The following is a 25,663-nucleotide window of genomic DNA, read 5'->3' as shown; positions in this document are numbered from 1 at the left end:
TTGCACATTTGGTCACACAGGTTAAAAAGTCACAAAGGGGGCTCCATACAAAGTAGAGTACCGAAGACATATGATCAGCACCATATTTATCACATGCCCTACACCATTTTAAAAAATTGGTACACAGTTTCCACCACGCAAATTAAACTGTACCTGTTAGCAAAAACTTTTTATATAATGTAGAAAATAAAATTATCTGTATATTTGTAATATACATTGGTTAGAAAATGTGTCTATTTTTGTCCCTGCAGCTATTACCTGTGTGTCTCTGTGAGGAGACCAAATACAGGAACGAGGGCAGGACAAGCAGTACTCTGCAGGCTCCTGACTTGTCAATCATCCTGCTGTGTGAGCCGGGAGCGTGTCATAAAGCCTCAGTGCACAGAGCCCTGCTTCTCCTCAGTGTACAGAGCCCTGCTTCTCCTCAGTGTACAGAGCCCTGCTTCTCCTCAGTGTACAGAGCCCTGCTTCTCCTCAGTGTACAGAGCCCTGCTTCTCCTCAGTGCACAGAGCCCTGCTTCTCCTCAGTGCACAGAGCCCTGCTTGTCCTCAGTGTACAGAGCCCTGCTTGTCATCACTGCACAGATCCCTGCTTGTCCTCAGTGTACAGAGCCCTGCTTGTCCTCAGTGTACAGAGCCCTGCTTGTCCTCACTGCACAGAGCCCTGCTTGTCCTCACTGCAGATCCCTGCTTGTCCTCACTGCACAGAGCCCTGCTTGTCCTCACTGCACAGAGCCCTGCTTGTCCTCACTGCACATAGCCCTGCTTGTCAGCAATGCACATAGCCCTGCTTGTCCTCACTGCACAGAGCCCTGCTTGTCCTCAGTGTACAGAGCTCTGCTTGTCCTCAGTGTACAGAGCCCTGCTTGTCCTCAGTGTACAGAGCCCTGCTTGTCCTCAGTGTACAGAGCCCTGCTTGTCCTCAGTGTACAGAGCCCTGCTTGTCCTCAGTGTACAGAGCCCTGCTTGTCCTCAGTGTACAGAGCCCTGCTTGTCCTCAGTGTACAGAGCCCTGCTTGTCCTCAGTGTACAGAGCCCTCTTGTCCTCAGTGTACAGAGCCCTGCTTGTCCTCAGTGTACAGAGCCCTGCTTGTCCTCAGTGTACAGAGCCCTGCTTGTCCTCAGTGCTTGTCCTCGGTGTACAGAGCCCTGCTTGTCCTCAGTGTACAGAGCCCTGCTTGTCCTAGGTGTACTGAGCCCTGCTTGTCCTCAGTGCATAGAGACTTGCTTGTTCTCAGTGCACAGAGCCCTGCTTGTTTACCCTCATTCATGTATTTGGACTCCTCATAGAGATACACAGGCAATAGCTGTGAGGACAAAAATGTACGCATTTTTTTAAATCAATGTATACAGTATTACAAATATGCATATAATGTTATTTTCTACATTATATAAAAAGATTTTGCTCCCATTTTTTTATTACAATGGTCCTGGAGCAGGTTTTCATTAAGAATACATCAACCGTGACCAGTGTACCTGCCCCAGCCAATGAAAAACACCCACACAACACAATTCTGCCACCATCATGCTTCACTGTAGGGATGGTATTGTGCAGATAATAAGATGTTCCTGGTTTCCTCCAGACATGACACATAGAATCTTGAAGTGATCAGACCAGAGAATCTTGTTTCTCACAGTCATTTAGGTGCTTCTTTTTAAACTTCAAGTGGGCTTTCATGGGTCTTTTACTAAAACTTAGCTTGTCGCTATGAGAGAGCTATAGCACAAGTTGAAGGGATGATGCCATCCTTTTCTCGTGTCTAGAATAGGTGGTTGACGTCCCCATATTTTGTTCAGTGATGTTATGACTGTTTTGTGATTTTTATTCTTATTTACATTATACTTGTGTTCCCTCTCCCGCTCTTCTGGGTCACACGGGAACATTTCATTTTAGGTGAAGCAAGCACTTTGATCTTCTTTCATAGCGAGGACGGTGTGATGTAGCCACATTTGGGATGTTTTTCTATCATTTGTATGTGATCTTTTATCTTTTTAATTTGCTACTAGCAGAAAACCAAGAAGACAAAGACAAGGGAGTGTTAGGCAAAAAATATAAAAATATATAATTTATTGATATACATTAAAATCAACACATATATCAGAGGAGGAAACAAACATCAAAAAGTGACATCACCGGACATACTGAGATGATCTTGATATAACAATAGGAGAGGTAGGTATATGTTGAGGTAGAGGTATTGACTATATTATAGACAATGGCACTTGTAAAGCATAAGTAATGTGCAACAATTGCATAAGGTCCAAAGTGCCATGTGCTATCAGTCATAAATAATACAACAGACTATGCAGGATACAAAGTAGAGGTAACATATACATATAATACCCACACACTACCAGGTGGTATAGGACTAGTGTTGCTCACGAATATTCGCAATGCAAATTTTATTTGCGAATATCGCATATTCGCGAAATTGCGAATATTTGTGAATATAGCACTATATATTCGTAATTACGAATATTCATTTTCATTTTTTTTCCACAGTACACAGTACGCAGTGATCACCCCTCTCTGCTTCCACCTTGTGTGGTGTAAAGAAGGCTCTAATACTACTGTGTGAGACTGCCGGGCGAATTTTCGTATATGCGGAAATCTGCATATGCAAATTTTCGCATAAGCGAAAATTAGCATATGCAAATTTTCGCATGTGCAAATTTTCGCATGTACACATTTTCACATATGCGAAAATAAATCGTGACTATTACGAATATGCGAATTTAGCGAATATATGACGAATATTCGTCCATATATTCGCGAAATATCGCGAACTCGAATATGGCCTATGTCGCTCAACACTATACAGGACCGGGAGTGGCGTCATCTGTTGTATTATTTATGACTGATAGCACATGGCACTTTGGATCTTATGCAATTGTTGCACATTACTTATGCTTTACAAGTGCCATTGTCTATAATATAGTCAATACCTCTACCTCAACATATACCTACCTCTCCTATTCTTATATCAAGATCATCTCAGTATGTCCGGTGATGTCGCTTTTTGATGTTTGTTTCCTTCTCTGATAAATGTGTTGATTTTAATGTATATCAATAAATTATATATTTTTTTGCCTAAAACTCCCTTGTCTTTGTCTTCTTGGTTTTCTGCTATTAGCTGGGAGTTGCAATATACATTCAGGGCTTATCCTTATAAGGGGTGTTATTGTAGTAGTTATCACACTGCATACCGACTGTCCCTATTTTTTCTCTGTTTTTCTATGGTCTATTAATTTGCTACTAGTAGATGACTATTCTATTTGTCTGTATTATTGACCAAAAATCTCTTAAAGGAGTACTCTGCTTCAAAATGTTCCAGAGTGTGACGTCACCAGAGGGCGGGGCCGTGATGTCACAAACCCCCGGGGCTGGCTCTAAGCGTTCAGAATTTTTTTTTCCGAACGCTGAGCAACAGAGTATCCCTTTAATAAAAAGACTGAACCAGAAACTTCTCTCTGTGCCCAGATTGCTCTGACATGCATGGTCAGCTGTAAGATCTTATATAGTCAGGGTTGTGTCTTTACAAATCTTGTCCAATCACCTGAAATTACGACAGGTGACTCCAATCACCTGAAATTACGACAGGTGACTCCAATCAAGGTGTAGAAACATCTCAGAGATGATCAAGAGAAATAGGAGACCTCTAGAGCTAAATTGCAAGTGTCCTAGCAAAGGGTCTGAATACTTATGGGCCATTGAGTGCAGACTATTTTTATTTTAGTAGAAGGCTGCAAAATAACAAAATGTGATAAAAGTGACAGGGTCTGGAGAATTTCTGAATGTATTGTAAATTATGGTCACTAAACAACGTGTTGATTTATACTATTCCTAAGTAAGTTCTCTATACACTATAGTCAAATGTCATCAGAACCCCCATCTTGTCTACTCTGTATGGGGCCTCCCAACTCTTCCCCAATAAATGATTTGGAATTTCAACTGCCTAACCCTATCGTTTTCAGGGAGATCAGCCGCCACCAGAGTTGTCTGGCAGTGGTTTACCCCTCCTCTCTCCATTGCCAACAAATGAACAATGACCATATATTAATATGAGGAGATCTGGAGAGATAGCTGTTGAACAAAAAAATGTTCAGCCAACAGCTATGTAGGTGTATGGGCCCCTTTAGCATTTATAGTAAGAAGTACAATAGTTAATATGTATTTGACTTAGGGGAACATTTATCAAAACCTGTCCAGAGGAAATGTTGCTGAGTTACCCATAGCAACCAATCAGATTTCTTCTTAAATTTTTGAAAAGGCCTCTGAAAATTGAAAGAAGCAAGCTGATTGGTTATTATGGGCAACTCAGCAACTTTTCCTCTGGACAGGTTTTGATGCATCTCCCCCTAAGGAGAGATGTCTAAATATCAAGGGGAAAAAAAGCAAGGCTCGATACCCATGAAACGTTTACCTGAATTATGAAAATCTTGGGTTTTCCCACTAAACTCCGGCAGTTGTTTCCTTTAAATGGAGAGGTCAGTTCTTGAATTTCAATTTTTTCATCGTAAGCAAAAACATGACTATCTTCTCCATGGCTCAGAAACACACAGAGGAAGCAGTCCGTATCGTTGTGATCACTCGAGGCAGCTGGAAAGGTCATATGAAAAGCAAAGGAATAGTAAGAGACTGGAAACACCAGAATAAGAATTAAAGGGGTTGTCTGTTAAAATCTGCCCAGACTGCCTGATGAAACAATGAAAGCTTTTAACTTTTACTGTCTTTAGAAAAAAAAATTGGTTTAATTTAATACTGCCTTAAACAAGTTTGCATTTGGCTTCATTTAGCAAACTTGCCTGGTTATATAGATATCTCTTCTATCTCCCCTCATATTGACAGCTGGTAGCCATGGTTCCCATCCACCAGCACTGCTTTAGAAGCAGTGGTGACATCACTTCCCTGGATGTAGCTTGAAGCACAGGCTTATTTGAGTACATTTATTATGTCTGACACCAGGAAATGTGAGCTGACAGTAGAAGCAGAGAGAGAGGTAAACGGCCAGTTGAGACTACCCCTTTAATTTTGTCATCAGACCCTGGTCTTCTAGTCTGATCCATCCTAACAACAGAAAATATGGCCGGATTTTGTTGACATGCGGAGGTGTTATCTCTCTGCTCTGCTCACTTCCCTGCCTCACTCAACTTAGCAGTGGCAGGTAAACCATGTGAGAAGGGGAGACAGCATATACAGAGGAGGACAGTGATTTCCAGGCACAATGACCACCAATGCAAGGTGCTACATCAATGAATTATTTATATGCTCACATATATTTCTCTATGGCCACAATATGAATAGATTTCTTGTGGACTAGCACCCTACACTGTGGTCATGTGACAAGGAAGGGGGAGAGAAAGGAGAAAGTTGTCATGCTCCTAAAGATAAGCTCCCAACCAGGAGAGCGAGCACCCTCCAAAGAGAAGAGAAAAAGATATTTCACCAATAAAACATGCATATTAATGTGCACCAACTTAAGAATTTTTAGAGATTATAAAAGTGAGGAGAGTAGCATTTTAACTCACCTTCCTCACTCCCTTGTAGCCTCTAGATATCAAGGACCCCTGTCTGCAGCCAGTCTCCACTGGCCTTTGCTTCCTCAGAGCCTGCCTTAGTTGCAGACGGGAAGTCACAGCGCAACAATCAATGGCCACAGCCGTGTCCCGCCTCAGCCTGGAATTAGAGAGGAGCACTCCGTTCCCCTGGCTGCAGTCGCTACAATCTGCAGCTTCAGGGAAAGCAGTGTCACTTGTCACAAGAGTGCTCTGATACTGAAGGCTACGAAGGAGCGAGGAAGGAGAGTTACAGCTTCTATTGTTTTGTTTCATTCTCCAGTCTGGGCACATCAGTTAAAAAAATTAAAAGGAAGGAAAAAGTTTCATCTGTTATACTATAACCAAAACATTAATCCAATTGTAGTTATCAAACCTGAATACAAAAATTAAGAGAACTCATGTCATGGAGTAAGTTAGACCACCAAACAGCAGCACTGCATGTTGTATATGAAATGATTGGATGAAATGTATATGAAATGATTGGATGGGATATACTAATGTAATAAAAACAGCCATCAACGTGAAGCTATGTTCCTACCTCCAGTAGAAATACAAAAATAAAAAACTATTTTACAGCTGAATATTCCAGATTTGTGCTTTTCTTTTTTTTTTTTAAACTTAAAACAAAACCAAAAAAACAAAGAAAGAATATACAAAAGCTATTTACCTTCATGGACCTTCTCATGAATTTCTGCAGCTTTGAGGTTGTTATAGGCCCTGACTTCAAACCCAAGGTCCGATAACCTAAAGAGAAATAAACAGGGTTTATGTGGATTCCAATGTAAGATGTTACCCATGGATTTTTAGGAATTTGTTCCTATTATGCCGTATGTGAACTTCTGAAAACAACATTAAATGTTCCCTGGGACTTAGAAATAAATTTTTTGTGCCAAAACGAAGTGCAGTTTATTTTCCAAGCCTTGGAGCCAACCTATATCTGTATATACAGCACAATAGACGAATGAAGCCAGCACATTAAAATCCGGAGTTTATTGATATCTTGTTAAAAGTTCTATAGAAAGGCAGGTAGGGGAGTACATCAGGCAATATCACGTACAGTAGACAGCTTGGAGATAGGTCGATTCACCCCAAAGGGAAGGGACCTATCTCCAAGCTGTCTACTGTACATGATATTGCCTGATCAATCCCTTTTTACTTCACTTATATCTTTATATAGGTTGATCCCAATATTTTGGCTTGGGAAATAAATTGCCCTGTGTTTACCGTACAAACCCTGTGAGCTACTCTGTTTACATTGCTTCCATTAAAGTCAATGGGGGTTATACAAATTGCATACCTTTCCTGCTTTGGTTGCTGGAAGTAAGTAGATGGGACAACCTCTTTAACACCTCACAAAATAAGTATATTAAAGTATTTCCTCATTTTAATTATAATATGGTTTAGTTGTAATGAAAAAAATATACATACCATTCATAATCCAGAAAAGTTTATTAGCGTACACATAAAAGTTAGATTGTAGTATGGGGAATGGTGTAGATTAAGGGTATGGTCCCATGTACCGCTTGCTTACGCAGCGCTGCGCAAAAACCTCTGCAGCAGCGGGAAATACGCTGCATATTCTCAGATTATCATACACACAGGGCAAGCCGGCAGCAGTCCTGCATTTTCAGGGAAGATTGGAGGCAGAGACGCGCATCTGCATGACTGTGATGTATGGCCCCGACTCCAATCTTCACTGAAAACGCAGGACTGCTGCCGGCTAGTCCTGTGTGTATGATCATCTAAGAATACGCAGTCTTTTTCCCGCCGCTGCAGATGATTTGGCGCAGCATAAAATACGCTGCATATGAGATACCTGCGCCCATACCCTTACAATAGCATATGTACCAGAAAACTGGTTTACATGACTTGCACAGCATTTTTATATTCTTTAAGGCAGTAGTTCCCAACCCTTTTTGGCTGGAAATCCCCTTTAGGCTGTGTCTACATGTTGCAGTATCACAACTAATTACCATGTGCGTCTTTTTTCTGCAAATAGCTTAAATCACAGTAAAAAAATAGCATTTTACAACAATTAACGTCATTAGCATAATTGCTGTAAAACACAAATTTTAACCATGATTTCGGCCATTCCTGGAAAAAACCCTTATGGTACTGCAACGTGTGAATAAAGCTTTTGTTGCATATTAATTGGAATATTAGGGACCCTATATTAGCCAGAGCTAAATAAAGACAAGCAACTTCTATGATGAAACTTATATTCAAATGTAATAATACAGTACTTGTAAAATTTGTGCCCATTCATATTTCAGCAGTTGAACCAGAGAGGCTTGTCCAGTTTGGATAGCCCCTTTCATTGCTACATTACCTAAAACCATAAGTACTTCCGAGCAGTTAAACAACAACAACAAAAAATCTTAACATTTCCGATGTATATACCTTCTGTAAAGATTATCTCTGTCAGTATCAGTACCCCGTCTTTCCAGCAGTTTTAACTGCCAGTAGAACCAGTCATGGTTAAAGATCAGAGCCAAGCCTCGCCGAGTGTGCTTCATGTTATACTCTGCAGCTGGATCCAGTGCTTGAAACCTTCAGATATAACAACCACATTACAATAAAATAGATCAGTTGTATTGTATATGAGCTATTTTAAAGGCAATCATACTATGATATTGCACACATCCATTTTAGCACATATTGCATGTTCATTTAGCTTATTCAAGTTTTTGAGGTTTATTTTGAGCCCCAACAAATGGCTCTTTTGCAGGTTAAATACATATGACTATTACAGGCTAACCCCGATGTTTTTAATGTGGTTTTAGACTTTTTTTTGGCTAGAGAAAAAGCCCCCAAAAGTGCAATTTTCAGTCCCAAAATGCATCTAAAATTAAGTGTCAGTATTACACCAGTAATTTTGTCACATACACGGCCTTAAAATTCAGGCAAGTGCGAACAAAGAGCCATTTTCCTGCTGGATTCAGTAGAATCATATGGGAAAATACATCCCAAAATACGGTGTGCCTTATTGTCACATACAAAACACAATACCAAGGAGAGCAGTGTTATATGACTGGACAGCTCACATATGGGATGTCATTTAGTGGCTGACACTACTGAGCTGTAACAGCTGTAACTATTACTACCTTTATTTTCAAAGGCTCAAAATATGTTATTTATCCGTTCCAGACTAGTGTCATGGCTTGGTTTACTAGCTGCAGTATGGCACCAGATCAGGATGACTTATAATGGAGTCCATCAAGTTTCTGTGGAGGTTCTGGTATTTTGAAGAACATTGGGGGAGATTTATCAAAATCTGTCCAGAGGAAAAGTTGCCCAGTTGCCCATAGCAACCAATCAGATCGCTTCTTTCATTTTTAACAAGGCCTCTGCAAAGTGAAAGAAGCGATCTGATTGGTTGCTATGGGCAACTGGGCAACTTTTCCTCTGGACAGGTTTTGATAAATCTCCCCCATTGTTGCTATTCGTGCCATCAAAATACTAAAACCCCTGAGAGAAAGTGAATATAGTCTAAACAGAAACTGCATGGGGAATTTATTGGGCTAGCATTTTATTAAAGGGGTAGTCCAATGGTGAAAAACGTATCCCCTATCCTAAGGATAGGGGATAGGTTTGAGATCGCGGGGGGGGGGGGGGGGGGGGGGGGTCCAACCGCTGGGGCCCCCTGCGATCTCTCTGTACGGGGGCCAGGCTCTCCGGCCAGATAGCAGGTGTCGACCTCCGCACGAAGCGGCGGCCGACACGCCCTATACATCTCTATGGCAGAGCCGGAGATTGCCGAAGGCTCTGCCATAGAGTTGTATTGAGGGGGCGTGTCGGACGCCGCTTCGTGTGGAGGTCGACACGCCCCCTTCCCGCGGGCTGTCGGGGCTCCGTACAGGAGATCGCAGGGGGCCCCAGCGGTCGGACCCCCGCGATCTCAAACTTATGCCCTATCCTTAGGATAGGGGATAAGTTGTTCACCACTGGGTCACCACTGGACTACTCCTTTAACCCCTTAAGGACCCAGGACGTACTAGAACGTCCTGGCACCCTGGGCTTTAAGGACCCAGGACGTACTAGTACGTCCTGGTGTTTCTCCGGTCTCTGCCGCGCCCCGGGCAGAGATCGGAAGCGGATGCCTGCTGAAATGCTTCAGCAGGCATCCAGGGCAAACGCCGAGGGGGGCCATGTAGGCCCCCCATGTCGGCGATCGCCGCAAATCGCAAGGGAAATCGCCCTTGCGATCTGCGGCGATACCGGGCTGATCGGGTCTCTGGGACCCGACCGCCCGGTAATTTCGCATGATCCCGGCTGTCACAGACAGCCAGGACCATGCTAACGTATAGGAGCGAGGTGGCAAACCTGCCACCTCCTCCTATACCCTGCGATCTGTCGGTTAACTAACCGACCAATCGCAGGGGGGGGGCGGTTACTTCCTCCCGTCCTGCCCGGCCCCTTGAAGTCCGGAGAGGACGGGAGGAAGACCGGAGGACGCGGCGGGGGACGGGGGAGTGCTGGGGACCGGCCCCGGTACTTACCTCGTCCCTGAAGACCCGGATCCCGGCGAGGAAGAAGGCGGCGGCGGCGACAGGTGAGTGGATCTTCAGCCGTGGTCGGGCCCTTTACAGCAATGCACGTCGCCGTAAAGCGACGTGCATTGCTGTAATGGGACCCTGTAAACTACAACTCCCAGCATGCCCAGACAGCCCTTGGCGTCTGGGCATGCTGGGAGTTGCAGTTTTGCAACATCTGGAGGTCCACAGTTTGGAGACCACTGTGCCCTTCCAGATGTTGCAAAACTACACATCCTCAGCATGCCCTTACTGTCCAGGCATGCTGGGAGTTGTAGTTCTGTAACATCTGGCCCTTCAGATGTTGCAGAACTACAACTCCCAGCATGTCTGGACAGTTTTGGCATACTGGGAGTTGTAGTTTTGCAACATCTGGAGGGCTGCAGCTTGGACACCACTACACAGTGGTCCCCAAACTGTTCTCCTCCAGCTGTTACGTAACCACTACTCCCAATATGCCCTTCGGCTGCCTGGGCATGCTGGGAGTTGTGGTTTTGCAACAACTGGAGGCACACTGGTTGGGAAACATTGTCTGTTTCCTAACTCAGTGTTTCCCAACCCGTGTGCCTCCAGCTGTTGCAAAACTATAACTGCCAGCATGCACTGATAGACTGTGCATGCTGGGAGTTGTAGTTTTGCACCAGCTGGAGGCCCCCCCCCCTGTGAATGTACAGGGTACATTCACATGGGCAGGGGCTTACAGTGAGTATCAGGCTGCAAGTTTGCGATGCAGCAAATTTTGCGCGGCAGCTCAAACTCGCAGCGGGAAACTCGCTGTAATCCCCGCCCGCGTGACTGTCTCCTAAAAACACTACACTACACTACACTATACTATCACAAAATAAAATAAAAAGTAAAAAACACTACATATACACATACCCCTACACAGCCCCCTCCCCTCCCCAATAAAAATGAAAAACGTCTGGTACGCCACTGTTTCCAAAATGGAGCCTCCAGCTGTTGCAAAACAACAACTCCCAGTATTGCCGGACAGCCGTTGACTGTCCAAGCATGCTGGGAGTTTTGCAACAGCTGGAGGCACCCTGTTTGGGAATCACTGGCGTAGAATACCCCTATGTCCACCCCTATGCAAATCCCTAATTCAGGCCTCAAATGCGCATGGCGCTCTCACTTCGGAGCCCTGTCGTATTTCAAGGAAACAGTTTAGGGTCACATATGGGGTATCGCCGTACTCGGGAGAAATTGCCTAACAAATTTTGGGGGGCTTTTTCTCTTTTCACCCCTTATGAAAAGGGGAAGTTGGGGTCTACACCAGCATGTTGGTGTAAAAAAAAAATATTTTTTACACTAACATGCTGGTGTTGCCTTATACTTTTCATTTTGACAAGAGGTAAAGGGGAAAAAAGCCCCCCAAAATTTGTAATGCAATTTCTCCCGAGTACGGAGATACCCCATATGTGGGCGCAAAGTGCTCTGGGGGCGCACAACAAGGCCCAGAAGGGAGAGTGCACCATGTACATTTGAGGTGATTTGCACAGGGGTGGCTGATTATTACAGCGGTTTTGACAAACGCAAAAAAGAAAAAAAAACCACATGTGACCTCATTTCGGAAACTACACCCCTCACGGAATGTAATGAGGGGTGCAGTGAGAATTTACACCCCACTGGTGTCTGACAGATCTTTGGAACAATGGGCTGTGCAAATAAAAAATTTTGTACAGCCCACTGTTCCAAAGATCTGACAGACACCAGTGGGGGGTAAATGCTCACTGTACCCCTTGTTACATTCCTCAAGGGGTCTAGTTTCCAAAATGGTATGCCATGTGGGGGTTATTTTGCTGTCCTGGCACCATAGGGGCTTCCTAAATGCGACATGCCCCCGAGCAAAATTTGCTCTCAAAAAGCCAAATATGACTCCTTCTCTTCTGAGCATTGTAGTTCGCCCGTAATGCACTTCATGCCAACTTATGGGGTACCTCCATACTCAGAAGAGATGGGGTTACAAATTTTGGGGGGTATTTTCTGCTATTAACCCTTGCAAAAATGTGAAATTTGGGGGGGAAACACACATTTTAGTGAAAATTTATTTTTATTTTTTTACATATGCAAAAGTCGTGAAACCCCTGTGGGGTATTAAGGCTCACTTAATTCCTTGTTACGTTCCTCATGGGGTCTAGTTTCCAAAATGGTATGGCATGTGTTTTTTTTTGCTGTTCTGGCACCATAGGGGCTTCCTAAATGCAACATGCCCCCCAAAAACCATTTCTGAAAAACGTACTCTCCAAAATCCCCTTGTCGCTCCTTCCCTTCTGAGCCCTCTACTGCGCCCGCCGAACACTTTACATAGACATATGAGGTATGTGCTTACTCGAGAGAAATTGGGCTACAAATAAAAGTATACATTTTCTCCTTTTACCCCTTGTAAAAATTCAAAAATTGGGTCTACAAGAAAATGCAAGTGTAAAAAATGAAGATTGTGAATTTTCTCCTTCACTTTGCTGCTATTCCTGTGAAACACCTAAAGGGTTAAAACGCTGACTGAATGTCATTTTGAATACTTTGGGGGGTGCGGTTTTTATAATGGGGTCATTTGTGGGGTATTTCTAATATGAAGACCCTTCAAATCCACTTCAAACCTGAACTGGTCCCTGAAAAATAGTGAGTTTGAAAATTTTGTGAAAAATTGGAAAATTGCTGCTGAACTTTGAAGCCCTCTGTGTCTTCCAAAAGTAAAAACACGTCAATTTTATGATGCAAACATAAAGTAGACATATTGTATATGTGAATAAAATAAAATAAATATTTGGAATATCCATTTTCCTTACAAGCAGAGAGCTTCAAAGTTAGAAAAATGCTAAATTTTCAAATTTTTCATCAAATTTTGGGATTTTTCACCAAGAAAGGATGCAAGTTACCACAAAAGTTTACGACTATGTTAAAGTAGAATATGTCACGAAAAAACAATCTCGGAATCAGATTGATAAGTAAAAGCATTCCAGAGTTATTAATGTTTAAAGTGACAGTGGTCAGATGTTCAAAAAATGGCCGGGTCCTAAGGTGTAAAATGGCTGGGTCCTTAAGGGGTTAAGATAAGGCAAATATATTAGTAGACTTATCTGTGGCTCTTCATGCACTAGAAATTAGAATCTACATCAGCTATGAGTTGGAGTAGATTTCATGCTTAATTTATGCTAAATTTTCGACAATAATTATGGTAAATATGTCAGAGAGCGGGGACAATGCCCACCACAGCTATGCCTTGCCCACTTTTGGGAAAATACAGTGAGTGAAAAGAGGCTTACGCATATTTAAAACGTTAAAATATATAGAAAGAATCCATTTCCTCTTAAAATTTCTGTTAAAGAATATGCATGATATTAAAATCTACTCACGTGTCATAAAAACCATCAGTCTCTGTGATTCCTGCTTCTTCATCTAGGAAAAGGATATATAGATTTTCAAAAGGAAGCCATTTCACTTTATAAAACATTACATACAGTGCATTCAAAAAGTCTTTAGACCTTTTCACATTTTGTTATGTTGAGGCCTTGTGTTTAAATAAATAAAAATTCCCCCATTAATACGCCATAATGAGAATGCGAAAACTAATTTTCAAAGCTTCTGAAAATTATTATTTTTTTTATAGGAAAATTTTTTATTTAGCATGGACATAAATATTCAGACCCTTTGCTATAACTAGCGCTTAAATGGTTACTAATATACTTTGTTTAAAAAAAATTAAGTTTTCTATGTTTTATTTATGCTTAAAAAAAGCTCAAGAGCACATTTTCCCCCATCTTATACACAGACCTTGGACCGAAGCCCAAACACAGGAAGTGTGAGAGGAGCTACGATTGGATGAGGCTGGACACACCTCCTCAGCACTCCAGGCTGCACTTCCTGTGTTTGGGCTTTGGTCCAAAGTCTGTGTATGAGATGGGGGAAAATGTGCTCTTGAGCTTTTTTTTAAGCACAAATAAAACATAGAAAACTTCATTTTTTTTAAACAAAGTATATTAGAAATTGTTTTTATTTACCATAAGGAGTGCAATAGCAAAAATTTGTTTTAATGAGAGTGACCATTTAAATTTAGCTCTGGGCCCTCCTATTTCTTTTGAGAATCTCTAAGATGTTTCTACATCTTGATTGGAGTCACCTATATGGTCTCATAGCTAACAATGCATATCAGAGCAAAAAAAACTATGAGGGGGAAATAACTGCCTGTAGAGCTCAAGTACAGGATTGTGTGGAGACACAGATTTCGAGAAGCTTACAGAACCATTTCTGCTGCACTAAAGATTTATAGAGAACAATGGCTTCCATAATTCCTAAATGGAAGAAGTTTGGAACAACCAGGACTCTTCCCAGAGCAAACTGAGAGAATAGAGCCTTGGTGAGGGAGGTGACCAATGGTCACTTTGACTTAGTTCCTATGATCATGTATATGGATGAGAGAAAATTCCAGAAGGTCATCACTTAATGCAGCACCAATCGATGATTTATGGCAGAGTGGATAAAAGAAGTCTCTCCTCGATAAAAGACACATGAAAGCTGCCTGAAGTTTGCACACACAAAAAAAAGCATCTAAAACACTCTTAGACTATGAGAAACAAGATTCTCTGATCTGATGAAACCAAGATCAAAGCATCATGTAGAGGAAACCAGGCACTACCCATCACCTGCCAAATACCCTCCCTATAGTGAAGCATGGTGGTGGCAGCTTTATGCTGTAGTGGGTGGGACAGGGAGACTGTAAAGAGATATTCTTAATGAAAACCAGTGCTCTGGTACAAGACCACAACATAAAATAAAGGGTTAGAATGCATTGTATATAAATATAAAAAAACAATATTCGGCAGTATTGTAGAGATGCCTAGTATGTCATAAGCAGGTTGTTAGAAATAAGTACTATTACTCTATGCGACTTATGAGATTTTAGTATACAACAATAATTCTCTAGGCTGAACTAATTATAAACGGCTAGAGATTATGTTACAAACTGCAGACAATGCTGTATAGCCCCATGCAATAAAATAAAAAAAGGAAATAAGCAAAAAAAAAAACAAAAAAAAAAAAACACATCTGACACCACTAACTGCAGGTAAAATACACATTATGGAAGAGCAGATAGGACAGGAGCCGTGGAGTAATAAAGATAGGTGGTACTCCCCATGTAACAGCACTCCCAGGGCAATAAGAGAACGGGATCTGATTGGAAGGCTAAAAATTCCACTGTGTGAACATAGCCTTTGGGCTGTTAGGTTATGTTTTCCTGCTGTAAGCATCAGCATCAGAAATTAACCATAAGAATCGGGAGAAGAGAATTTGAGGACCTAATTTTTCAGAGTTCTACAAACCCCTCAGGGAGCCCCCTTGCTCCAGCCACTTACAGACAATTTTTCAATTGCTGTCAAAGCAAGTCTGTACCTTCACCCTTATGAAAGGCTGTGACTAAAGGCTGTGACTAAAGGCTGTATTACACAGCCTGACTGCACCTGATAAGACTGCAAATCCTCTAGATCGGTGATTGTTTACTTAGCCTATTACATGGCTTGGTATCAGTCAGGGCCTCACAAACAATCACTGAATTGTTCTTGTAGCCCTTTACTTCTGCCATTTGTTATCCCCACTTGCTCTATTACACCTGGCGATCATTGGTATTTAACCTTCATCAATGTTTTGTCTGGTGTGATTACTGTACCTTATGATCAGGACTACCACCTATACTACAGACTGTGCATCCCCCTAAACAATGGTCCAGCCCACAGGGAGTGAGATTACCTGGCTTGAGTGTGAACTGTGAATGGGTGCAGGACCTTGAACTTTTCCCCTACACTATACTTCTTCATATCTACAGTCAAATGCAAAAGTTTAGGCACCCCTGATAATTTCCATGATTTTCATTTATAAATAATTGGGTATTTGGATCAGCAGGTGTGCATATTTGGACAAGCCAGCTTCATTGTGGAAGAAAGGGCTGTGGACTGATGAAACCAATTTGGCGTTATTAAGTCATAACAAGGGGAGTTATGCATGACGTCAAAAGACCACAGCATTCGAAGACAAAAACTTGCTACCCACAGTAAAATTTAGTGGAGGTTCCCTCATGACGTGGGTACTGAGAGTCTTGTTCAAGTTGAAGGCTGCATGGATTCCATTCAATACCAGCAGATACTTGAGAATAATGTAGAGGAATCAGTCACAAAGTTGAAATTACATCGGGGCTGGATACTTCAACAAGACAACGACCCAGAACACTGCTGAAAATCTACTCTGGCCTTTATGCAGAGGAACAAGTACAATGTTCTGGAATGGCCATCCCAGTCCCCGGACTTGAATATCACTGACAATCTGGTGTGATCTGAAGCGGACTGTCCATGCTCGGCAACCTGTATCTGTTTTAAAAGGGGTTATCCAGGGAAAAACTTTTTTTTATATATCAACTGGCTCCAGAAAGTTAAAACAGATTTGTAAATTACTTCTATTAAAAAATCTTAATCCTTTCAGTACTTATGAGCTTCTGAAGTTAAGGTTGTTCTTTTCTGTCTAAGTGCTCTCTGATGACACGTGTCTCGGGAACCGCCCTGTTTAGAAGAGGTTTGCTATGGGGATTTGCTTCTAAACTGGGCGGTTACCGAGACAAAATCAGAGAGCACTTACACAGAAAAGAACAACCTTAACTTCAGAAGCTCATAAGTACTGAAAGGATTAAGATTTTTTTAATAGAAGTAACTTACAAATCTGTTTAACCCCTTAAGGACTCAGGGTTTTTCCGTTTTTGCACTTTCGTTTTTTCCTCCTTACCTTTTAAAAATGATAACCCTTTCAATTTTCCACCTAAAAATCCATATTATGGCTTATTTTTTGCGTCGCCAATTCTACTTTGCAGTGACATTAGTCATTTTACCCAAAAATGCACGGCGAAACGGAAAAAAAAATCATTGTGCAACAAAATCGAAAAAAAAACGCCATTTTGTAACTTTTGGGGGCTTCCGCTTCTACGCAGTGCATATTTCGGTAAAAATTACACCTTATAATTATTCTGTAGGTCCATACGGTTAAAATGATACCCTATTTATCTAGGTTTGATTTTGTCGCACTTCTGGAAAAAATCATAACTACATGCAGGAAAATTTATACGTTTAAAAATGTCATCTTCTGACCCCTATAACTTTTTTATTTTTCCACGTACAGGGCGGTATGAGGGCTCATTTTTTGCGCCGTGATCTGAAGGTTTTATCGGTATGATTTTTGTTTTGATCGGACTTTTTGATCACTTTTTATTCATTTTTTTAATGGTATAAAAAGTGACCAAAATACGCTTTTTTGGACTTTGGAATTTTTTTGCGCGTACGCCATTGACCGTACGGCTTAATTAATGATATATTTTTATAGTTCGGACATTTACACACGCAGCGATACCACATATGTTTATTTTTTATTTTTTTTACACTGTTTTATTTTTTTTATGGGAAAAGGGGGGTGATTCAAACTTTTATTAGGGAAGGGGTTAAATGACCTTTATTAACACTTTTTTTTTACTTTTTTTTGCAGTGTTATAGGTCCCATAGGGACCTATAACACTGCACACACTGATCTCTCATCCTGATCACAGGCGTGTATTAACATGCCTGTGATCAGCATTATCGGCGCTTGACTGCTCCTGCCTGGATCTCAGGCACGGAGCAGTCATTCGCCGATCGGACACCGAGGAGGCAGGTAAGGGCCCTCCCGGTGTCCGATCAGCTGTTCGGGACGCCGCGATTTCACCGCGGCGGTCCCGAACAGCCCGACTGAGCAGCCGGGTCACTTTCATTTTAGAAGCGGCGGTCAGCTTTGACCGCCGCTTCTAAAGGGTTAATACCGCACATCGCCGCGTTCGGCGATGTGTGGTATTAGCCGCGGGTCCCGGCCGTTGATTAGCGCCGGGACCGACGCGATATGATGCGATATGATAAGATGCTTCATATCGCGGGAGCCGGCGCAGGACGTAAATATACGTCCTGCGTCGTTAAGGGGTTAAAGGGGTATTCCAGGCAAAACCTTTTTTTAATATATATCAACTGGCTCCGGAAAGTTAAACAGATTTGTAAATTACTTCTATTAAAAAAATCTTAATCCTTCCAATAGTTATTAGCTTCTGAAGTTTTCTGTCTAACTGCTCAATGATGATGTCACGTCCCGGGAGCTGTGCATGATGGGAGAATATCCCCATAGGAACTGCACAGCTCCCGGGACGTGAGTCATCAGAGAGCAGTTAGACAGAAAACAACAACTCAACTTCAGAAGCTAATAACTATTGGAAGGATTAAGATTTTTTAATAGAAGTAAATTTACAAATCTGTTTAACTTTCTGGAGCCAGTTGATATGTAAAAAAAAGTTTTTTTCCTGGATAACCCCTTTAACCCCTTAAGGACTCAGCCTATTTTGGCCTTAAGGACTCAGCCAATTTAATTTTTACGTTTTCATTTTTTCCTCCTCGCCTTCTAAAAATCATAACTCTTTTATATTTTCATCCACAGACTAGAATGAGGGCTTGTTTTTTGCGCGACCAGTTGTCTTTGTAATGACATAACTCATTATATCATAAAATGTATGGCGCAACCAAAAAACACTATTTTTGTGGGGATATTAAAAAGAAAAAAGCAATTTTGCTAATTTTGGAAGGTTTCGTTTTCACGCCGTACAATTTACGGTAAAAATGACGTGTGTTCTTTATTCTGAGGGTCAATACGATTAAAATGATACCCATTATTACATACTTTTATATTATTGTTGTGCTTAAAAAAATCACAAACTTTTTAACCAAATTAGTACGTTTATAATCCCTTTATTTTGATGACCTATAACTTTTTTATTTTTCCGTATAAGTGGCGGTATGAGGGCTCATTTTTTGTGCCATGATCTGTACTTTTTTTAATACCACATTTGCATATAAAAAACTTTTAATACATTTTTATAATTTTTTTTTTTAAATGTATTAAAAAAGTAGCAATTTTGGACTTTTTTTTTATTTTTTTTACGTTCACGCCGTTCACCGTACGGGATCATTAACATTTTATTTTAATAGTTCGGACATTTACGCACGCGGCGATACCAAATATGTCTATAAAATTAATTTTTTACGCTTTTTGGGGGTAAAATAGGAAAAAACGGACGTTTTACTTTTTTATTGGGGGAGGGGATTTTTCACTTTTTTTTTACTTTTACATTTTTTTTTACACTTGAATAGTCCATAGGGGACTATTCATAGCAATACCATGATTGCTAATACTGATCTGTTCTATGTATAGGACATAGAAAAGATCAGTGTTATCGGCGATCTTCTGCTCTGGTCTGCTTGATCACAGACCAGAGCAGGAGACGCCGGGAGCCGGAAGCAGGAAGGTGAGGGGACCTCCGTGCGGCGTTCTGAATGATCGGATCCCCGCAGCAGCGCTGCGGGCGATCCGATCGTTCATTTGAATCGCGCACTGCCGCAGATGCCGGGATCTGTATTGATCCCGGCACCTGAGGGGTTAATGGCGGACGCCCGCAAGATCGCGGGAGTCGGCCATTGCCGGCGGGTCCCTGGCTGCGATCAGCAGCCGGGATCAGCCGCGCATGACACGGGCATCGCTCCGATGCCTGCGGTTATGCACAGGACGTAAATGTACGTCCTGGTGCGTTAAGTACCACCGCACCAGGACGTACATTTACGTCCTGCGTCCTTAAGGGGTTAAAGATCCGTTTTGATGTTCCGTTATGAAAACCCCAAAAATTGTCGGTTAGAAAATCCCATTATAGTTTGAGGGATTTTTACAAGATCCGTTTTAACCTGTTATAGTCCGTTATTAATACCAGCCGTTATTTTGCATGCACTATTTCTTCCGTTCATTCTACCGTCATAAAATAACGTCCATTATTAATAACGCCTATAACGGGTTAAAACGGATAATGTAAAAATCCCATAGACTATAATGGGATTTTCTAACGGCCATATGGGTTTCTTCATGGCCGTTTAACGGCCGATTTTCAGGGTTTTCATAACGGAACATCAAACGGATCTTTAAAGGAAATCTGTCATCAGAATCACCCGCACTAAACCTGCTACACAGGCTTGTAGTGCGGGTGATCCTGATTAAAACCCTCCTTACCTGGTTAAAAATGGTTGAGCGCTTCTTAAGATATCTATATTTTTAGTTTTCTGTTATTCCCTGGCTTGGGACACAGTGGGAGGTGTTATCATCTGGGACTCAGCCACACGTCATTCTAACTGGGCGGAGCTGCCGCCAGGCTCATGAATATTCATGAATTTATCCTCGCGGCCCTCCCCACCAGACCTAGAAAAAGGAGTTAGATTACGAGGATAAATTCATGAATATTCATGAGCCGGGCGGCAGCTCCGCCCAGCTAGAATGATGTGTGGCCGAGTCCCAGATGATAACACCTCCCACTGAGTCCCAAGCCAGGGAATAACAGAAAACTAAAAATAAGTATATCTTAAGAAGCGCTCAACCATTTTTAACCAGGTAAGAAGCGTTTTAATCAGGATCACCCGCACTACAAGCCCGTGTAACAGGTTTAGTGCGGGTGATTCTGATGACAGATTTCCTTTAAAACTGATACATTGTGTACAGTGTGAAAGGGGCCTTACAGATGGGTATCCCTGCACCAGACAGATTGCCTATTTAAAGTGCTGCAAATTATGGTGGCAACCCTTGGGCTACAACATGTGGCTCCACAGTTGTTAGAAAATGACAACTCTCTTTTGACACCAACAGGCTTTTATAGTGTTATTTTTACAACAGCTAGAGATCCAAAGGTTTCATATCAGTGCCATATAATTTCATGTCTAAATTGCATCGTGAGGAAATGGTCATAGACATAATAAACATTGGAAGGTCAGAAAATGACTTAGAGCATACTGTCCTTGACTTGGCATAGTTATGGCTAGTTATTTTAGTTAGATTAGTTATTCTACTTAGAAGAGGCTAGTGTGACTATGTAAGTAATTAACAAACATGCACACAAAGCCTAGAAGTTTATTAAAGGGGTATTCCGGGCAAAAATATTTTATCCCCTATCCAAAGGCAAGGGGATAAGGTGTCTGATCGCGGGGGGCCCGCTGCTGAGACCCCCTGCAATCTTCCTGCAGCACCTGCATTCTATGCGTGACGTCACGCCCCATCCCGTAGACATGAATGGAGGGGGTCTGGCGTGACGTCACGTCCCCAGTCCCGGAAACCTGGAGGTTTCCGAAACTGGAGATTCAGCATAGAATGCAGGTGCTGCAGGAAGATTGCGGGGGGTCTCAGCAGCGGGCCCCCCGCGATCAGACACCTTATCCCCTATCCTTTGGATGGGGATAAAATATTTTTGCCCGGAATACCCCTTTAAGTAAGAGGATAAGTAAATAAAACACTACCTTTATTATCAGGTATTTTTCTGCTGTCAATTTCTTCTTGACCTGTAAAATACAATAATAAGTTCATATGCTTCATATCTACCACCATGAGCTATACAGATACATTTTCCGGTATAATTGTTTTTTAATAGTATGGTTGTCATCATCAAGTATCTATCCACATAGGCTGTTATGTCAGTCATTTATTAGTTACTATCTGGCATAAAAGCATGCAAACAAAAAAACTGATAAGATGTTTTGTTCTTCTTCAGTGACCAAGACTTGTGTGTGATAATTTAAGCTCTTTTTATATTGACTACGTTCCTGTCCTTAGTTCTCTTATGCTCACAACCAAAAAACATCTTAGCATCCTAAGGTATATTAAAGAATTACTCAGGGTAGAATAAATAGACTGTGTTATGCATGACACAGTGATTCTCTCTGTAGTGTTCTTTTCTCCGTGTCATGCACCACACCCTTAGGCCATGTATAGGACATGACACAGTATATTAGTTTACCTGGAGTGTGCCCAAGGGCCCTATTATACGCCCTGACCTGCCATCTAAAGAAGCACTGATTTTTTTTATCTAAGAGCCGAGGAACGTGCTCACCCAAAGTGCAAGAAAAAGTGCAAACGTGTTACACTAAAAAAAGTGCACAAAGGATGCGGTCTATCACATGCCCTTCTTAAGCCCCCAACAAACCTTATCCCTTCACCTCCGGACCAAAAGGTTCCTGCAAGGTTCCAGGTTCGATGTCCCTTTTTGCCGATGCTGCTAAGGGACCCCATTCCCCTTGGCGTTAGCAGGGAGGTGAGGAACCTGATGGCCACACACACCTCCCCTAGACCCCTAGGAGGGACACCCTACTACTAAGGAAGGGGTCGGTATTAAGCACCCTGAAACGCGTCTAGACTCAGACTTAGTCTGAACAGAGTGATACAGAGAAGCACTGCCTATTCAGAATCCAGCATTTACTAATAGAAGGAAGCTGCTCTTACACCTGTTACCTTAATCGAGAGTTCCACCTACCGGGCGTGTTGATCTACTAAGCATACTGCCATCACCACGAGTACTCTGCTTCAACAACTCAGTGAGGGTCCGATATTACAACAGCTGCATACCGCTATTACGGACCTCCAACGTGGGAGTCTCCTGTCAGAGCCCCGCTCTTAAAAGGACTCGTGAGAACATTCTGCTGACAAACCGCCGGTAACATCATAATAACCGCATCATCTACCATCTCCGGCCCGTCGCAGTATTGGACCAGCGGTCACGGTGAAAACCATTTAACCTCTTAAAGACTATGGGCAGCCCATTATAACCATTATAGAGACTGATCTTACATTTAAACATCCAATTGCGGGACTAACAGCTTATTCCGGATGGTCGGCATCTATAAATATTTTAATTAATTAGCAGAGCTATATCTACTCTATTTCAAACTCTACTATTAGGGCCCAATGGTTAAGAATTGTATACAGTATTGCTCTGTTAAAATGTTTTTTATTTGAAAGAGTTTTTTTTTACAATTTATCTTATTACTTTATTTTAATAAAACGTTAAATTTTTTCAAACAATCTGTTTCGATTAATTTTCACTGTGTACCCAGTCGGGTGGTATTCTTGAGGTGTGGTTGAGACTTTTTCTTTAATATTTATTTTCTTGGTCGGTGGGGACCGATCTATCAACCACATTTAACCTCGGATACTAGGTTGTGAGCTGCACACATATTTTTATTTGTGTCAGATTTGTAAATTACTTCTATTTAAAAATCGTAATCCTTCCAATACTTATCAGCTGCTGTATGCTACAGAGGAAGTTTTTTTTAAAATTTTTTTATTTCTTTTCTGTCTGACCACAGTGCTCTCTGCTGACACCTCTGTCCATTTCTGGAACTGTCCAGAGCAGTATAGGTTTGCTATGGAGATTTGCTCCTGCTCTGGACAGTTCCTGACATGGACAGAGGTGTCAGCAGAGAGCACTGTGGTCAGACAGAAAAGAAATTAAAAAAAAGAAAAGAACTTCCTTTGTAGTATACAGCATCTGATAAGTACTGAAAGGATTAAGATTTTTAAACCAAAGTAATTTACAAATCTGTTTAACTTTCTGGCACCAGTTGATTAAAAAAAAAAATCCACTGGAGTACCCCTTTAAACCAAAGCCTACCATGTGCCATTTAAAATACTGAGTACTTTTTATGGGGTAAAGAAGTTTTTGGGACCCCTCAGGTATAAGGGTCTGAGTGCGACCTAACAGTCATATTAGAATAAATTATATAACACTAATGTTACATGCCATGCATGGGGAAGCCTGTAATAATTTAGCAAGGTGTAAAGGCTGTACACCTTATAATATGTATAAATAAACAGGAACAAGTCTATGGTTTATGGTTATTGGTAAACACAAGAAGCAGGTCATCTCCCCTAACTTTTAGTCATATGAATGGTGATATTTGGCATTTTATTATAGATTAGAATGCTGTTTACTTACCTTGGTCTTGGTCAGACGTACTAAGATGTGTTTCACTCAAGAAATGTGATCCCATATGTTGTTACAGATAGACACATTTTACTGTACAACATGTAACATCAGACATCTGAACATATATTTGATGTAGTATGTTATACAATACATGCAGCTAATTCTATATTTAGCTCATTCTATATGGCACCATGCTACAAGACATTTAGGCCGGGTTCACACTATGGAATTTCAGAACGGAATTTCGTTTTGAAATACAGGTTCAATGTTCTGGCAAAATTATTCGATTACATTTTCCGGATGGGAAGTCCGCCTTGAATACTTCGCAGTGTGTAGTGGATTCCCATTGGCACCAACAGGACTCTGCTGCACCGGCATTTCCAAGCGCAAATCCGCTCCGCAGACATTCGCGTCTATGGGGACGGTAATGTCTGCGTGGTCCAGCGCCGAATTATTTAGTTGGTACAGGCTGTGCTCAGAAGCTCCAGACGGAAGTTTTCTGTCCAGAGATTCACAAGTGTGAACTCGACCTTAGTGTTGTTATTCAGGTGACTGTCACCATTGTCATAGAGAAGTAGAAAGGTCCTCACAGAGTTGTTATATTAAACATATCATGTGACATGTTTTCTATAGCAGGCCTCCTTCCAGCCAAACTTTTGGATGGACATTTTTGTAGTGTACTGGTGGGATTTATCAATATTGATGTGGCTGAACTTTTTTTTTCTTTTTCAATTTCGAAACTTTATTGAAGAGTAGAAAATAACCAAGGGGATATAACACATGCTCAGCAGAGCACAAATAGAAATGAACAAGCCGGGCAGGCCCAGCGATCACATACTAAAGCCATCCAAACAACCAATGCTGGCTCAAATAAGAGAGAGAACCTCATAAGAGAAACACATCATTTGGAAAAGATGAGGAAAACCAAATCTGAGGTAAGGTGGTGAGGGGAGAAAATAACTATTACTTGAATGCAGTCTCAAACCATGTTTACATGGCTAATAATGTGCGGCAGTCCTTCATGACTATCTGACTGGGACACAGCTGACTAGCTTTTAATCCAGTATTCGGTCGCTGGAGTGTTGTCCTGCCATTCCAGCAGTACATTGATACTGTTATATATACTGTTGTATAGTACTTCCCTGCCTTTCTCTGCAAGAGTGGGTTCACACCACAATTGTGCCTTCCATGGCATGTATACATCAACAAACTGTCAAGGATGCCTGTGTATACGAACATGGACGGCCCAAATGTAGTCATTAGCTGGTCCTACAGTGTACAATTTATTAGAACAAAATGTATGAAAAGCAAAAACAAAAACATACATACAGTACAATAGAACAATTATTGGAGTATATTATACACCTCACCTGGTCCCTTTCCAGGCAACACCCTTTCATTACTGACATCTGTGGGTGCTGTATTGGTCACCCTGGGACGACTCGCCTTGAGAGTGTGCACCATGGGCATTGGTCTTTTGCGCTGCGAGTCCAGCACACTCTGCTGCTCTGCAGACGGCTTTGTCACTTCTAAATGTGAAGATAAAACAGGGACTTATAGCTAGAAAGCCATTGCATATGTGTGTTTTTGTATGTCTTGGAAGAAGATTTTCAGACCTGCTTGGCTGATCTCTAAAAAGTATATTACTATCATATTTACCAGGAAATGTGATGGTAACTTTTCAGGAGTCAGATTTGATGCAGAATTATGTTCAGCAAATTTAACCCATGTGAACTAATTA

At 41.6% G+C, this 25,663-nt stretch overlaps 1 protein-coding gene across 8 annotated transcripts in view; it reads right to left on the bottom strand.

The window, feature by feature from the left end:
• CASP6 (caspase 6) overlaps positions 1–25,663 on the bottom strand; it is a 63,666-nt gene that overhangs the window by 9,005 nt on the left and 28,998 nt on the right. For 5 of the 8 annotated variants that reach the window (XM_056564697.1, XM_056564714.1, XM_056564730.1 and 2 more), the window contains 6 exons: positions 25,293–25,451; positions 21,461–21,502; positions 13,445–13,487; positions 7,960–8,109; positions 6,227–6,303; positions 4,425–4,600 (listed from right to left, as the gene is read on the bottom strand). In XM_056564697.1, the coding sequence (XP_056420672.1) occupies positions 4,425–4,600; positions 6,227–6,303; positions 7,960–8,109; positions 13,445–13,487; positions 21,461–21,502; positions 25,293–25,451 (647 nt within the window). Of the gene's footprint in view, positions 1–4,424; positions 4,601–6,226; positions 6,304–7,959; positions 8,110–8,663; positions 8,855–13,444; positions 13,488–20,189; positions 20,209–21,460; positions 21,503–25,292; positions 25,452–25,663 lie in introns of those variants that run through there. The other 3 variants (XM_056564738.1, XM_056564757.1, XM_056564748.1) reach the window with 3 other exon arrangements.

Source organism: Hyla sarda, chromosome 1 (genome assembly GCF_029499605.1).
Source record: "Hyla sarda isolate aHylSar1 chromosome 1, aHylSar1.hap1, whole genome shotgun sequence".
Taxonomy (NCBI): Eukaryota; Metazoa; Chordata; class Amphibia; order Anura; family Hylidae; genus Hyla; species Hyla sarda.
Note: the sequence above shows the minus strand (reverse complement) of the source record. Positions and strands in the feature narration are given on the sequence as shown.